Source organism: Colossoma macropomum, unplaced genomic scaffold (genome assembly GCF_904425465.1).
Source record: "Colossoma macropomum unplaced genomic scaffold, Colossoma_macropomum, whole genome shotgun sequence".
Taxonomy (NCBI): Eukaryota; Metazoa; Chordata; class Actinopteri; order Characiformes; family Serrasalmidae; genus Colossoma; species Colossoma macropomum.
The window spans coordinates 14,109,347-14,127,832 of NW_023494810.1; the positions used below are offsets into that span (position 1 = coordinate 14,109,347).

Consider the following 18,486-nt stretch of genomic DNA (forward strand, 5'->3'; position numbering starts at 1 on the left):
CAGAAACTGTCTTTGTTCAAGAATATCTAGAAACGAACATTGAGACTCCACAGCTTTCCAAAACTACTGACTACCTGAATTATCTCAAAGCTATTCAAATCATTCATGCAGTACTTCATTCATTCATTCTGTACTTCTCACTTTTCTACTCTCATACTTTTCCTATCTGACCCTCACACACACACAGTGTCTGAAAGCATACGTTCTTGAGTGAGTGAGAGAGAGAGAGAGAGAGAAAGAGAGCCCTCCACTAGTGTTAGTCTGGAAAGTGCTGACTGAAGTGCAGGACGCTGCTGGTGGAGTCTGTGCACGTCTCAGCATGGAACTCACTGTGAGACAAAGGCACCAAAGCCAACTAGAACATGCAGAACGGAACTTTATTAAACTTATATGATTTTAGGGTCCATAGATTAAGGATAATCCCAAATTAAATTAGCCCAGTGCTACAAAATGAAATGTAATAATAATCCCAAATGAAATTAATCCAGTGCTACAAAACGAAGCATAATAATAATCCCATATTAAATTAATCCAGTGCCACAAAATGAAGCGTAATATTAATCCCAAATATATTAATCTAGTGCAACATAATAAAATGTAATAATAATCCCAAATTAAATTAATCCAATGCTACAAAATGAAGCGTAATATTAATCCCAAATAAATTAATCCTGTGCTACATAATAAAGTGTAATGATAATCCCAAATTAAATTAATCCAGTGCTTTAAAAGGAACTGTAATAATAATCCCAAATTAAATTAACGCAGGGCTATAAAACAAATTGTATAAACAATCCCAGGTGATATTAACCCCAATATTTAAAACTAACCATAGAAATGATCCCATTTTATATTAATCCTGTGCTGTAAAAGAAACTGTATAAATAACCTCAGGTTATATTAATCCTGTCATATAAAACAAACCACAGAAATAACCCCAGGTTATATGTCAGTCAATATTCCATCACATTCTGTAGAAAAGCAGTTTTTGCAGTTTTCTAAAGTATGGAGAAGCATTTTGTACAAGAAGTATTTACTTGTATCTTCTGAGCTCCAAATCAAACTGAAATGTACTGTTATAACTTAAATGTTCGGCTCCAAACACTAAAACACGGGAGAAAAAACACCTCAGCGTTCACTTCACACAGCCAGGGAGGTGGTTAGCATATACAAAATGATGAGTTTCATGGTTTTACTTCTAGAAACAAGGTTGCAATCTACGTATGTACATGTATATCTGATAATGTGGTGGTCTTAACAGCTCCTGAGTGGACAGAAGTTAATCCTTCCTTTGATCAAAACACGAGTAGTCCAGATACCAGATCCATACCCAGATCTCAGCCGCTACATGTTTAAAACTGCCACACAATAGTAGGCCTTTTTTATCCTTGTGTGGGTGTGTATTCAGCTCTTTGCAGGGACCAGGATGATGGAAAACAATAACACTGTGACACTGTGGGGACATCTGGCTGGCCCCCATTTGGAAAATTGCCTTTTTATGAATAATAAAACTTTTCTAAAAGCTAAAGGAAGACAGAGTTCTGGACATAATGAAATTTCCTTCATTCTTGCACTCTGGTTTTGTTCCTTCTTTTGTTTCATTGGCTTGCCATCCACTTTCCATTTAGCAAAGTCAGACAACAGCACCCCCTGTGGTTTTTACAGGAAATTCTCCTCAATGTTCAACCTCATAAAACGGAGTAGGGTTGGCAGCACACACAAAGACACATACACACAGCGGGTCTGAATGGAAAAAGGCTGTTTTCCAGGGACAAAACAGCTCTTAAAGTGCTTTCCCCAGTACTATCACTCCATAAAAGTGTGCAAAATAAAAGTCTGACACACATTCATCCCGGCTCCAAACACTTATAAACTTGGTTTGAGAGTCAGAAGCAAGCAAACTCTGTCTTATATCAAAAGAAACGTTAATATGTAACAAAATCTCTCAAAGTTACTCACATAGTGCTGCCATCTCTTTAGGTAGGTCCGCCCCATATCGCCCGAAGAGGCTGCCATTGGCCAGGAGATCGAAGGGGGAGTGGTTTCGCATGGTGTTAAAGGCGAAAGGGTAAAACCCAGTCATGTGACCTACAGACCGCTCCCTGTTTGTTGCCATGGTAATCACAGGACGCCCCAATATCAAACCCACGCTCCAAAGGGGCTTCGTTAGGGGGCAGAGCTCCCGCTTATCTTCTTATCTCTTTTCTTCCACTCTTTCCTTCTGGTATTCCCACAATGCTTGGTAACTTAATAGGTCTTGGAGGTACCTGTTGGCTCACAACCACCACCACTTGCCCATCGTAGGCTTTTTTCAGTAGCCAGTTTGCAATGTCTTTCAAAATTTGGGCTCCTAGAAGACAAGAAAGGGGACAAAAATGAAGAAATGTTAGCAAACTGTGATTTTGTAATCACTGAATCGAATGAATGTCGACACACTGTGCATGTTTTAACTTGCAAGTTGCAGCTCGCTTTTTTAACCGCTGTCACAACACAGAACACGCTACAAGATCTACGCTGCTAATCAGACAGCCACAGCTTTATTCATCTTCAAAATAATCCCATAGTTCTACAGTGACTGTCCTGATAACCAAACCTAAACACAGCTTTAATAATCTACATACATACATCATCTAAGCTTATCCTTCTGGGTCGCGGTGGGGTGCTGGAGCCTATCCCAGCTATTGGGTGGAAGGGCAGACAGGGCAGACATACACACCTAGGGGCAATTTTAGCACGTCCAGTCAGCCTGACTGCATGTTTTTGGACTGTGGAAGGAAACCCACGCAGACACGGGGAGAACAGGCAAACTCCACACAGAAAGGACCCTGGTGACCCAGCCGGGAATCGAACCCAGGCCATTCTTGCTGTGAGGCAACAGTGCTACCCACTGCGCCACCGTGCCGCCCCAGTTTTAATAAATAATCCCACAGCTCTATACAGACTGTCCTGCTAAAAAGACCTAAAGACAGCTTTAATAACCCCCCAAATAATCTGACAGTTCTATACAGACAGTCCTGCAAACCAGACCTAAAAACAGCTTTAATAAACCCAAAAATAATCCCACACTTCTGCACTCACTGTCCTGCTAACCAGACCTAAACACAGATTTAATGATCCCAAAAATAATCCCACAGTTCTAGACAGACTGCCCTGCTAACCAGACCTAAACACAGCTTTAATAATCCCAAAAATAGTCCCACAGTTCTATACAGATGGTCCTGCTAACCAGACCTGAACACATTTTAAATAATCCTAAAAATAATACCATAGTTCTTTACTGACAGTCCTGCTAACCAGACCTAAATACAACTTTAATAATCCACAAAATAATCCAACAGTTCTGTACAAACTGTCCTGCTAACCAGACCTAAACACAGCTTTAATAGTTCCAAAAATAATCCAACACTCCTAAAAATACTGTTCGGCTAATCAGACCTAAACATAGGTTGAATAATCCCACAGAGCCATACAGACTATCCAGTTTACCAGACCCAAACACAGCTTTTATAATCCCAAAATAATCCCACAGTTCTATACAGACTGTCCCACTAACCAGACCTAAACATGGCATTAATAACCCAAAAAATAATCCCATAGGTCCATACCAATTATCCTGCTAACTAGACCTAAATACACCTGCGAAATAAGCTCACACTTATATACCAACCAGACCTAAACACAGCCTATTATTCTCCTAAGTAATCACATTGTTCTGTGTCAACTGGTCCTAAATAATGTTGCATCTCCAAAATAATACCACCATTTTAAAGACTGTCCCGTTAACCAGACCTAAGCACAGCCTTATTAATCTAATCCTGAAAAGTAGGTGTTATGATCTGAGCTACTTGATGAAATATTAGTGAACTACTTGCTTAAAAATTATGCTTTAATAACTGTGTGATTTGGTTGATTGTTTTCTTGTTAAGCAGAACAAGCACTGTGCAAGCATAAAACATCCTATGTGCAAGCACAGTCCAAAAAAAAAGGGATTTTAAAAAAGGGGATGGGCCACGCCCACTTCCCGTTTGCACCATACTCACTTATGGTCAAATCCAAATACAGATATTTTTAGCACTACACAGATACAGGTACCTCTGATGTAAACTCAGGGTCAGCACTAGTGTTTTTATGCCAACACCAACTCTGGACAGTGCATAGGCCAAAAAACCGCATGTAAAAGGTCACAGACCAATACTGAGAGGATGATTTATTATTATACCATCACTTCCCTTCCATAAAGCTTTCCTTTGTAACTGTCATTTGTTTGGAAAAAACAGATCAACGAAAAAAGACTCGTCTCCAACCATTTGGCCTTAAAGCGTGGAGCAATTAAATTTGTTCCTGCACTTGCTTGCCTCGCAAAGAAGGGAGTGGAGGAAGAGAAAGGAGGATAGAGAGAGGAAGAAGAGTGCGTTTTATATTCTGAATGACAAAAAAGGTCTTTCTTTATGACATGATCTCATTAGACGCAACTCATCAAAGGAACAGCTCGAGACAAAGGCATTCAGCAGCGTCAGGGTACGTGCGCCAGCTTCAAAGACTCTAACATTTCCACGCACAACAGGGGACAGTAAAGACTGACAAACGAAGTCCATGTTACTTACAAAGTATCATTAAATTAGTGAAAGTGAGAGCAGACAGCCAGATGAAAGGGAGGGAGCAAGAAGTGGGGGAAGAGAGTGAGCCTCTTGTTTCGGGCGTTCATTTGAATGGCCTCCAAAGCCGTGAAGTGATTCCAGGCAATGCCATATGATTTAAATCAGAGGCAGTCCTCAATAAAGACGCTTCTGTTCCAAAGCCAGCCTCCAACTGCCACATGCCCAGGGTGGAGGGCACCCACCGTGGGCACGCTTAACCCCTTCCACCCTCAATTCTCTCCATAAATACCTAATGGAAAGTCACAACACTTCTAGAAGTCTGCGTAATAAGATTCTAACCTTAAATATGTTATTTTCTTTAAAAAAACAGCCTAAAAAAACAGCCTACGTCATAGGCTCTTTCTCTTTTTTCATGACTTTTGAACCACTAAATGCTCTTTTCACATATAAAGACGTTATTGTGCTTAAACATGCAGTGCAGAATCTACAGAACTGTGCAAAGGTCAGAAACCACCTTGCTATTTAATTTCTTGCGAAAAATCTCTATTCATTTTTCAGGAGACATGTCAGAAGATATTAGATAAAAGATAAAATACTTGCAAAAGGAAGGAGAAAGTCAAAGAAAAATAAGTGAAAAAGCAGGAGTTTCCAAAAAAATGATAAAAAGCTACAGAGAAAAATGGGATCTTAACAACTCTGCAAGGCCACCGAAACTGAAAAAAAAAACAGAGCTTTGAGAGAGACGAGAAAATCATTTCTATAAATAACCATCTAAAGCACGTTTTTCATTCTTTCATAATGCAAAGAAGCCTTTAATCATGCTATGAACCATTTTCTTCCCATTTTCTTCTGATGTTTTTTTCTTAAAAAAACATCTTTTTTAAGTGTGTTGTCATAATAGAAGAACCCTTTTTGGTGCTACATAGAACAACATACAACACATTCGCTATCAATCTAAAGAACAATTTCACCAAAGAACTATTTAAGCATGAAATGATTCTATATAGAGCCCATGGTTCTAATTAGAACCATTCTCTTTACTAAAGAACTCTTGAAGAGGCATCTTTTTTGAGAGTGTTGTCATTATATCTGTTAGTATTTAAAACATATTCAACAACATGGCAATGCACCAAATGATCAATGGACAGTACAAGATAGAAATGCAAATTTTATGAGCTTCATATTTTACTCCTCACAGTTACGACTCAGTAAAATATTCACTGTCACTCTTTCTGGGTGGGTAAGATAGCTCTCTATCTCCCAATCGCTCAGCTTGCCGTTGCATTAGCATTTGGAAAGATGTGGTGGAGCTTCACCTGTCTCTGAGGAAGCACATGCTATCCTTTACCATCCCAGCTTGGTAGCATTGCTAGACAGAAGGAGACCTAACTAATTAGCTGAGGCAAAACTGGGCAAAACATATATATAATCGAAGAAATATGCTCAAAATATGATTTCTGAAGTTTTATTGCTGTGAAGTCAAAGGCAGATACTTGTTTGGGGAAACTGTTAAACTTCTAGTGCTGGATTGCAGCTAAATTCAACAACAACATGGATACACCCCACCTAAATTCACCTCAATTTCCTCTAGACGTTGCTTATTTAGGCGTGGCACAGCAAGAAGAGCCTAGGTTTGATTCCCCGGCTGGGTGACCAGGGTCCTTTCTATGTGGAGCTTGCATGTTCTCCCCGTGTCTCTGTGGGTTCTCTCCCACAGTCCAAAGACATGCATTCAAGCTGATTAGACAGGCTAAATTGCCGCAGGTTAGCATTAGCTAACTGTTTACCTTGTTAGAGGTGAAGCTTATTTCACAGTGTGTAGTTCTTTTTGGGACTTTTCAGTCATGCTAACTTATGTTCCTTCCATGTGCTAACGACAGACTTGTCCATCTGACAGTGCTGACGCCCCCTACTTTGAGCTTCAGTTTGTTCCCTTCCTGCTTAGTCTATGTTCCCATCCACATTGAGTCTCAAATTTCTCATGGCTGTCCCCGGACGTTCTCGTTACGAGACCACATCTGGCCTGAGAGACTTGACTGCTGTTTGATGACTAACAATGTTTTCTAGCAGTGTTATGGGAGTGAATTCAGCTCGTGGCCAGGCCTTTGTAACCACATGTTTCAGAAGGAATGTGATGGGTAAATGCAGATGTGGGACTGAACCGAAACTGGCGTGCGTTCGTGATGCTTCGTGTAAGGTGAGGTTATATTTATCATTCAGTTCTGGGTTTTGGGTCCTGACAGGTGGCCTGTGGCACGCACCCTTTTGAAACTGGTAAACAAGTATGGGCCACATTTGTTTCTGTGGTTTCTTTCTACTTCAGTCCAAAACAGACAAGAGAATCCACCACACACAAACGCCACAACATTTCAGCAGATTTGCGTCACTGACAGACACTAAAAAAAAAGGTAAAAAAAAACAAAAAAAAACAATGCACACTCTGGAACACAGTTGCGTTCTCACAATTAATGTTGTTTGTCTTCTTTAGCCTCTTTCTCTTCTTTTGTTTGTCTCACTCTCTCTCTGTCTGCAGCTGATTGCAGTTTGCAGCTAAGCTGTTCCACATGTGAGGTCTGCATGGAGCATCCATATTGCATGAACCAACTATACGCACTTACGTCACATTTGCGCAGGTATTTTATTGCCGTACTGATTTCAAGGACAAATTCTGATAACGAATGCTATCAGCTAATATACAGTACTGTTTGCACTTCATTTATTTGATTTCCAGTCAAAACAGCCATTAAGTAACAATGGTTCATTTTCTTCAGGAGATGTTTCTGGAGACCAGATAAAAAATAAACCACTTACACAAGAGTCAAAGGAAAATAAGTGAAAAAAACAGGAGTTATATAACCTAACAACAGTGCAAGACCTAGCGGACCAACAAAACTGCCCCATCAGATAAACAGCACTTAAAGCTTTCATGTTTGCACTTAAAGCAAACAAAGAAGCTGAACAATGGACTGACCACCCCAGAGTCCAGACCTCAACATCGCTGAATGTGTTTAGATTACTTCAGAAAATGACCACCCAACTTCTACAACTGAACTTTGGAGGTGTGTCTGCAGAGTTCTTTGAGAAACTGAAAGTGAGTCTCCCGAAAAGAACGAAAGCTGTAATAAAATATTAGATTTAGTTTTTCAGGCTTTTGTGTAATTGTCCTGACACTAAAGAATAACTAACTTAATTACTTAATTACTTACTTAATGGCCGTTTTGACTGGATATTAAATACATTAATTGTGGTCTCTGACTTTTGCACAGTACTTCATATTATTATTATTATTTATATTGTGCAAAGGTTCTACATAAAACTTCTACATAGAACCATTATCTTTACTAAAGAACCCTTGAAGAATCATGTTTTTTAAGAGTGCTGGTTTAAAAGGATGAAAGAAGCACGTTTGTTGTCATATGCAAAAGTTTGGGCACCCCTGGTCAAATGACAAGTGAAAAGTGAAAATAAATGAACACATCCTCAACAGGTCAACACCCTTCGGCAGGAGGGACCACCACAGTTACCACAATGCTTCTCCACACAAAGATGCTTAAACTAAGTTTTAAGATGGTGTGAAAAGGGGCCTAAAAACAGGGCAGTTTATTAAAAGAGAGAGAGAGAGAGAGAGAGAGAGAGAGAGGTGATAAATGAGAATGGAGTAAGGCGAAAGTGGGAAAAGATGGAAAATAGTGAAACAGTCCTCATTTGGAGCAAGTAATTAATCATTAATTAGTAACATGTTGAGTGCTGAATGAGTCTATAGTGCATGTGTTTGTATAAACCAGGGTGAACAAGGACCTAAAGCATATAAAAAGGGCTTTATTTCCCCCAATAAAATGAAAAAAAATAATGAGCAGCCATGCCAGGAGGCTGACTATAGCCTTTAATGACTCATACCAGCCTAATGTACTAAAAAGACCCTCACAAACGCACATACTCACTCACACAAACTGTCGGTGCCTTAATAAAGCTGTAAAGTTCAACCGCACCTACATTCTTGAATGTGGGAACACATTATGAAAACATTCTCGTCTGTACTCTTATAAAGAAGCACAGTACAAGAGCACATTATTTCCTGTGATGAGACTTTTATTGTATTTTTAATAATATTCTTGACTTTGTTATTTTAAATTTTAATGATCACTTCAAAAGCTGATTCTAGATTACAAGAGGCCCCAGGTAGGTTTTCTCAATGTGAAGCACCTCATGAACTTGTCCTGTAATTTACTCACTCGATCATGTTTAGCAGGCTGAAAACTCTCCACAGTGGGACGCTATTAACACTCCAGTAGCTTTTGGTGCTGTGCATCAAATATACTGTGTGAACCTGACCAATTCAGCCTTTTATTGGTTTGCTTAATCTGGTATTTGAGTAAGGCATGTGTAGGAATAAAAGAATAAAACAATCATGGATTACTTTGTGACATTCTTGCTTAGTGTGAGACGCAAATGCCTTGCACATTAAGCAAACAGCTGCAAAAGTCAGAGATCACCCTTTGTTTATCTAATTTTCAGTCAAAACAGCCATTAAGTAAAAGTTTAATTTTTCAGAATCAGGGAAACAAAGAGGAAAACATATGTTTACCCAGGAAAAACTACAGAGCTCTGCTGGTGACATCCTGTATACATAAAAATAATGCTTGGTCACGATTAACGAAAGGAATGGAATGGGAATGAGATAATTAATTCACGGCCACGACTTAGTAAGGCGTGGGACCGAGATCCTAATGCGTGGCCACAACGTAGTAAAGTGTGGAAATGAGATAATTAAGCCTTGACTAGAGCTTATCAATAAGACATGATCTCACACCTATACCTAGTTGTGGCCACGGCTTAATAATCTCTTTCCCACGCCTTACTAAGTTGTGGCTATGCATGAAGATCTTGTTCCCACGTGTTAATACAGTGTTTATTTACAAAGGGATGTCACCAGCAGGGCTCCATAAAAACAACTAAACATTACATCACATTTTTTAGTATAACATCACAGGAAGTCATTACATGAAACGGTTGTGAATATGCTGCCTGATGTCTGAGACAGAGAAGTTTTTGGCCCAAAACATTTTTGTTAAAATCCGATCATGGTGGTAGAGGACATGCAGGGTGTTGTGAGGCAAAACAGTCCCCAAAGAAAACTTATTATTTCAGATTTTCCACTATTTTCCCATCGTCAACATTGCATATAAAACTCAGAAGACACGTGTAGGTTCACTGGTGGTTATGGATAGTAAATAAAATGTGTATTAATGTGTTGTAGTCATGGCGACCCATGGTTCCCATCACCACCACTGTAAAGACATCTGAGTTTCCCCTGAACACTGCAGTTCACATCAAACCACTCTGAATGTCTACTGTCTCTACCTCATCCTGAGCTCCACAGCTCCAAGACCTGGTCTCCAGAGTCTGCTTCTCCACAGCGTGCACACCTTTAAATTGACAAAAGCTCCTATGTCCCAGAGTCCACCTGCCAGGGCAGGGCTGGGGTTGAGCAGTGATGGAACTCTAATGATCTCTGCCTTCATCCAGTCATTTAAGTACAAAATAAAGGTGGACAAAAGTTTCTTGGGATAAAAATAAATAAATAAATAAATAACGTTTGCTTTAAATATGCTTCCTCGCTTCCTACTAACGTTCTGCAGTCTTCTGCAGAATGAGATTTCCAGTTTAAAGGCTAGGAAAACCCCCTTCTGATGATGCATCTAGATCAGGGGTAGCAAACCCAAGCACTGAAAGGGCCATATTAAAAAATCTCAACAAATCTGTGGGCCAGAGAACGCCTATGTTTTATTCAATTTTTAATCAACATATTGCTATAATCTAGACTGACGACTGTTTATTCAAAATACGCAAAGACTTCAGCATTACAATACAGGCACTTGTAGTAGACCTTAAAATATTACATGAATACTGAAATATTCAAAATTTAAATATCGGCAGAATAAACCTACCTGTTTCTTTGCTGCAAGTTCATTAATGCTTGGGCTCAATTTCAGAGCTGCTGAGCTGACGTTAGATATAAATGAAGCTAGTGTGTTTAGTGAAATGACTGGTGTGGAATTGTGTAGAATTGTGTAGAATTGAGGTGTAACCACTGTCCCATAGACTGTTGTTGGGGTAGGAGTGTCAGAGCACACATTACATTGCAGTGCATGCTTTAAAAGAAAATTAAAATACTTTTGCAGGCCAGAGAGGATTGTCGTGGACCTGATCAGGCCCAGGGGCCTTGTGTTTGACACATGGGATCTAAAAGGAGGGCGAAACTTTTGAAAAACTACAATTGCTTTGGGGTGGATTTGTAAGGGTTTTGTTTTTTTCATTAGCTGATAAATGCAGAAGGAAGGCAGACAGCTAACATTACTACTAGGTAAGCTTACTGCAGCCATACAACTGTGCTAACCGTCTCCAAAACGTCATTACAGAGGAGAGAATGGATCACTCAAACCACAGACATGAATCACCAGAGGACAACAAGCTAAAAGCAGCAGCACAAGATAGTGATTTTAGTATTTAAATACTGGCATCTGGAACAGTTATCCGAGTGCTGGAGTACCCGTCCACATCCCTTCTTTCAAAACACATTCTTTTAATCCTAAACAAAAGGACTCAAAAACCATCAAAATAGGCTGCTGAGATTGTGTAACACGTTAGATTTGCATTAGATATCAGGCAAATAGGGGCTTTAGTACAGTTTTAAAATTACTTGCTCAATCCTGCACAGATATTTTGTGTACGTAATACATATACAGTCTTGCTGCAGTAGACTCAGTTGAATTAAACAGACATTACAGGCACAAATTGCCCTCAAAGTGCATTAAGGATTGCAGCCTCGGGGCTGTAGAAGGAATCAAAGGCTGCTTTCGTTTTTTGTTAATGTCTCAGGTCTTTCCACATCCCTTTTGCTGCCTTGTTTTTCCACTAAATCCTTCAAAGGAAACTTTCCCACTGCCAAATCTGGAAACAACACTCAGTACTACAACATCAGCCAATTCGGCTTCTATTTGTAGCTACAGAAAAATCATTTCATAGAGCTCATTTTGCTGTTTTTAGCATAGTTGCCAACCTATTTCTACTGTAAATGAATGATAGTCTACTATGTGGTATGACAATAAACTCCAAATCTGAACCATATGGCCAATCACTACAAAAAAAATTGTGAAATAGGATTTAAGTGCATAATTGTTCGTGTAATGAACCAGCTAGAGCCACAAACCAATATAAGAGGTCAATTTACAGGCTGTTAATTATACTGAAAGCACTCGCACAACACCTTACGTTATTACCCAGAGCAGGGCGTCCAGCAAGAGCAACAGATCAGTCATGAAAATGAAGTTTTGGATGCCATTTCAACAGAGTGAGTAATAGAAGTGCGGGATTTTAATAGTTGTCCTGGGCAACATAACATGACACCTGGCAGTGAGGACAGAGGGGTTGTGTTGCAGTGACATTTGTGGAAAAGAGCAAGAGATCAAGAAAATGACAAGATTCTGACATCATCATGCCATATATGAACTCATAGGGTGGCACTCGATGGAAAAAAGTGACCAAGACCAGCTTTTCCATGAATGAATCAGAGAAAAATGAGCGCGCCAAGATTTCGAACGCTGCCACTTTGGTGCCACAGTTATGCAGCAAACAGTAAAACATAAAGTTCGAAGGAGTTTTAAAAGACATTCATTTGCTAAAAAGTCATTCAGGATACCTTGTTTACCTTGACTAGCTAGTTGCATTTACTCAATAACATGATTGGAGAATTTCACCAAATATTCTGCATAATTAACTCATTAAGGTCATTCAAAGTGGTTCTGTTCCAGAGACAGAAGTGTTCGCAGTGGTGGTGATAGGAACCAGACGCCCCCCTCTAAAAGCTCTCTCACAGAAAGTTATTACTTGAAAAGGTTATGAATACACTGCCTGATGTCTGTGACACTGTTTATGATAGTTTTGAGAAGATTTTGGCCTAAAAATCCATTCATGGTTGAGGGAATACATAATATGCAGGGTGTTGTGAGGCAAAGTAGTCCCCAAAGAAAACTTATTTCAGATTTTCCACTATTTTACCATCATCAACATTCCATATAAAACTGAGAAGACATGTGAAGGTTCACTGGTGGTTTTGGATAGTAAATAAAATGTCTACATTTGTGTTGTAGTCATGGTGACCCCTGGTTCCCATCATCACCACTGTAAAGAAATCTGAACTATTTCACACAAAACCACTCTGAATCAGTATGTTTACATCTCAAACACTGAATTATGTGGACATTTTGAATAAAATACATCATGTAAAATTCATTCTGTTCAGATGGTTCTGCTCCTGGACAGCTTTGCTGTTTAGCATTTTAGCTTTAGCATTCTACTTTAGACCAAAAAAAAAAGAATAGCACCTAAAAACCATCAGTTCCTATGCTGCCAGATGCTGGATGCACTAGAACTTCCACTGCAGAGCTCTGGGGGACATTTCTGACCTGACAACTTGCTAGGCTACTTTTATTCTGCTTTCACTAAAGCAACAACACGTTTACTTTGTTTGAGCTACCTCGCCAGTTACAAGTGAGACAAGCGTGCTTTGAGCCAGGTGGGAGAAAAAAGCCCCTTTGAAGTTCACTAATGACTTCAGTTTGGCACCTCTTGGTCCAATAGCAGTGAGGCAGGGTCCGTTTGAAAGGGAGAACAGTCACACAGGCAAACATGTCTGGAAAAACATGAGCTAAGAGGGAATAATTACGTCGCTGAAATATGAGGCATAAATCAAGGTGCCTGAGGGAGGTTATGAACCTCAAACCAAAGGATGTGGTGCACTAAAGCGCTCAGATTAACAGACACTCATGCATCGCAGGCATTTTCACATGCATGCTTACAGTCTCACCGAACACAGATGGATACAAACCTCCATAGGCACCAACTACAGGGGGCCACTGGGTCATTTGAACCCCCAGAACCAAAACTGGGTGGAAGATGCCCCTCTGATCCTTGTGCAAAGCTCAAGAAAAGCCCTAGTAGTGAAAACGCATAGTACATAGTCTTAAAATAGGCAGAAATACTGCTTGTTAACAGTTGGAAAACAGTAGAGATTCAAAGCATGTATGTTTGTTAGGCGTGTAACGATTCTGAAACCGCGATCGAAACTGTGATATAAACGTCCACGGTCATGCATCATGGAAAACACCACCCCCACCTCAACCCCAACTGTTGCTGGTGTGGCCTGTTGAGCTCTTATTATATTACTAATGTAATACAACCCATTTAAAGTTAACAACATGTAATGTAAATTACAAAAGTATTACTCTATTTAAAGTTAGAGCAAGCTGTACACCATGTCCTTTAGTGTTCTTCTCTTTAGTGTTCCAAATTATTTTGATTTCATGAAACACAGACATTTTTTCCCCGTTTTTAGTTAATAACCCTCACCCCTCATTAAGTGTGTCCCTTCAGCTGTAACTGGGCACACTGGTCTTCTACAGCAGGCACAAATGTCCAATTAAGGTATAGCTGAATTAACTTTTACATTTATATTTACATTTTACATTATAATTTTACTTGAACTTGATGATGGCACTATCATTTACATACTTTCAGAGCATATTTATCAAGGATGCATGTCCAATTTAATCAGTTTCCCCATTTTCTCATTATTTGATTTGCTCATAGTAAAAGAAAGCTCATAAGAGTTGACAGTGCAAAGCAACTGCACTATTTTGTTTATTATCTGTTGATTTATAGTTTATAAGTTCTTCATTAGAAAATTTCATATACTTATCAAAGTTGACAGAAATACATTTTGAAGCAAATTAAACTCACCCACAACTCGGCTTATACAGCAACATGCAAAAGTCAGAGACCACTCTTCACTTCTTTAATCTGCAGTCAAAACGGCCATTTGGTTTAAGTAATTAATTTTTAAGGAAATATTTCAATTAGATAAAAGATAATACGCTTTTATAAAGAAGGAGAACAAAACCAAAAAACTGATTAAAAGCTACAGAGAAAAAGGGCCTCCTAACAACCACCTGGAAGACCTGGTAGATACAAAAACTGTCCCCATCAGATAAACAGCACTTAAAGTTTTCATCTTTAAGAGTCCAGACCTTGGCATCACTGAATGTGTTTGAATTACTTTAGAAAATGATCAACCAACTTCTAGGACTGAACTTTGGAGGTGTGTCTGCAGATTTCTTTGAGAAACTGAAAGTGAGTCTCCTGAAAAGAGTAAAGAAAAGGTAAAAAGTGACACACTGAATACTGACAAAATGTATTTTACATACAATAACATATTATATTAGTTGTTAGGGCATCTGTATAATTTTCTGTTATATCATTTCATTTCATATATATATATATATATACATATATATATATACATATATATATATATATATATATATATATATACTGATGCTGAAAAATGAATAACTCGCACTTAATGGCCGTTTTTAGTGCTTCAGGTGTCCGTGAACGTGACGCAGGTGTCCAAGAGCACAAACTCTTCTCAAAACGCACATAAAAACACAAACGTTGCCAAACTTCACTACACTGAGGCATTTCCACACATATGTATCCAATCTAAAAAAAACTCCACAACCGCAGCTTCCAAATATGACTAAAGAAACAGCACATGACTTCAGTTAATGAGCCTAAATTTCCATCTCTGATAAATTAAAACATTTCTGTGAAACTGAATCGTGAGAGTGAATTGCGCTTTTTCCAAAAAAACATTTTTATGAGCGCGGTCACCGCTGGTGCACAATAACTCCGATTTATGATCACCATTATGTCGTTGGCCGTGCAGTTAAACGTGGTACGAATGTGTGTATAAATATTCTTAAGTGCCACGGTGCTTGTATACAGTGGTCACATTTAGTCAGAAATAATCAGTCCCTCCTTTGTAAGCAGTAGCAGAGGCCGAGCGAGACTGTAATTAGTTTAGGCAAAAGGACAGCGTGAGCTCTGAGCTTTGTTTTCCTCCCATAGACAAACCTCAACATGACTGTCTGATGAGTCTGAGCAAGTGCTTGAAAGAAACCTTGAAGCACCATCTTTTTTAAGAGTGTATAATACAAAACCATGTTTTAATAAGTGTATAATCCACTGTTTTCGTTATCTTAAAATGAGCCTATGATATCTACATAGGGAGCGCCTGCTCTTCCAACAGAGCCATCATGTTGCGCCGCCATGTTTCTACAGTAGCTCAGAACAGACAAACCAAAAGCTGTGTTCCAATTCAGGGGAGGCATCTTTCGGAGGCTGTGTTTGAAGGCCAACTACATCACAGCAGCGCAATGGGTGGGTCCTTCGCCAGCCAACATATCCCAGGGTTCACTGTGTGTCAGCAAGGATTCGAGAACACGGCGGCTTCAGCAGAGGAGCGAATGGCGGCTGAGGAGACACGTTTAAATCTAAGTATTGGGTTTAAACTGAGTCGAATAGCTAACAAGACAAATGTTAAAATAAGCCAATGTGGTTTAAAGCAAAACGTTTCGTTTTGTTTTAGGGAGCAATGAGCAGACAGAGAGAAGCATCTCCAGCTCTAATAAATGAAACAAATAATAAGCAAAATCTAATTTTTTGGCTCCATCTTTAAAGTACTTTAAAAGAACTTGATGAGTGGTGTTTCGTGAGGCAACGGTAAGGGCGGGAACAGCGGTGCTGTGACGCAAACAGGAAATTCGCCATAGAGTAGACTGTCTCATTTTGGTTCAGCCTTCACGGCTCTATGCAGCCTTCAAAGGACACGCCTTCGTTGATCGAAGGAGCAGCCCCTGAACTGGGACACACCTAAACACCGGGTCTAGAGAATGAAGACAACTAATCAAAATGCAGATGACTTAACATGTGATTAGGTCAAACAATATCGTTTCAAATGACTTATTTCAATCATATATATGCCCAGAAAAAAACAAACAAACGATGCTCTATTGGAATAATGTTGTGTCTTTACTTGTTATCGGTAGGCTAAACTAGCTAGCCAGCTCACGTTCACATTCCAGCTGTTTGAATGATGTTTTTTGTGTTTGTCCTGTTTGTTAGTCTGCTGTATCAGGATCTAAGAGGTTATTAAATTTCCTTTTTACATAAAAAGGACACAAAGATGCAAACGTAGGATCGATAAAACATCACAGATGATTTTCTAAGAGCCAAAAATGCTGAAAAATAAAAGTCTTATACCATTCACTGTCCAGACCACACAGACTATATATGGAAACTAAGCTGCAAAATACAGTCCACTTTCAATTTACTGTTTCTGTGATGTCACCGAAACACATTTACATAAACCCGCCTATTCAGCCTGTATTGCTTAAGCCCCGCCCACTCACACTGACATTATAAGAAGTGTTTCAGTCCAGGCTGCTTTTTCAGAACCAGAATTTACACCTCATTTACACCTATTGGTCTTAACAACACCATGTTTATCACTTCTAAGAGAGAGGTTGGAAAATGGTCATGTTGAAATGAATTATTACTGTTTTTGGCATAAACACACAAATGTCATAAGTGGACCTCAGACAAATCAATAAAATGCAAGAAAATGTAGGACACTGGCCCTTTAAGTTGTGTAGACATTGAAATCCACACCAGAGCTGTGATTTATAAAAGCTGGAGCTTTGCATGGAATGGTGCTTAAGTGTACGCTGGCTCTGGATCGTGTGTAGGCTAGAATGTGTTCCTGGTGGTTGTGTAGAAGAACAGCCAGAACACAGAACTCTTTCATGAGGAAAGAGACAGTATGTTTTGTAAATCACACTATATTAGAAAATAAATATCTGATTTAAACTGATTAACGATATCAAGTTGGTCCGTGTATCATTGCTTCATTCATTTATTCAATTCATTCAATCATCTTGCAAAGATCCATTTAAGCATGCAATATATATATACAATAAAACTATATAAGACATGATATTTGGATTATGATCATTTCCTCCATATACATTTAAAATTCTGTGTAAATCTGAGGCCTATAATCACAGCCCTCAGGCTAAGAGGGCACACCATTAACAACAACATCACTATGTTCCATTTTCCCTCAGTAATAACTTTGCATTAATCAAATCAGTTAACAAAGCCACTCCATTTATATACTTTCGTCTTGTTTAAAAATACTAATCTGCTAGGAAAGGTAGATTATGACATATGACATCCCAATTAGGATGCTATCATGATCATCATAGTGTAAATAAACTCATATTCATGTACCTTTGATATCTTGGATTAACTGTGAATACAAACACAAGTGAAATAAGTGACTATAAAGTGTTTAATATTGTTTTCTTCAGCACAGTTTTGTAGATTTAATTGTGTTAGATGATTGTATAAAAAGATAAAGCATTGAAAAAATGTGAGGATAAAGAAAAGTCATTATTTTTCATTTTATATTAGTAATTTTGCTGACAAGGAAACCTTGGGTATGTTACTATCTCACCAGAAACACATTACACATGATGGGAAAAACACTCCCCATAAAATAGCTGCCAAATAATGTTATAAACAACAAAAAAAAGAAGTTCAGAATATCATGGTGTTCCACTGCTAAACTGTAAATGCTGTGACTTCCAGAAAGCTTTGGATCTTCATGGCAAAATGCAACTTACAGCAACTCTCACCAAATGATTCCAAGAGTTTTTAAATAATATGTCGTTTTTATATTTCTGGCAACATCTTTAATTTCAGAGGGTTAAAAAGTTACTATTTCACAGCTACAAGGTGTTGTTACCACAGCAAGTAAGTAACATGCTTTTAGTGTACTGGGTCCTGAGTATCTAAGAAATTCTGGATCTTCATCTCTTTTTAAAACAAATCTTAAGACTTCTCTTTGTAGACCTGTTTTTATAAATTAATTTTAATTTTCTACTGTAAGTAATTCTGGATCTCTTTTCTCAAGAATTTTAAGACA

The 18,486-nt window shown here is 38.7% G+C and overlaps 1 protein-coding gene across 1 annotated transcript in view; it reads right to left on the bottom strand.

Moving 5' to 3' along the window:
* Positions 1-18,486, bottom strand: part of LOC118799292 (retinoic acid receptor gamma-A-like) — an 89,669-nt gene that overhangs the window by 56,737 nt on the left and 14,446 nt on the right. The window contains exon 2 of the mRNA XM_036559039.1: positions 1,960-2,350. Within this exon, the coding sequence (XP_036414932.1) occupies positions 1,960-2,116 (157 nt within the window). The 5' untranslated portion in view covers positions 2,117-2,350. The remainder of the gene's footprint in view (positions 1-1,959; positions 2,351-18,486) is intronic.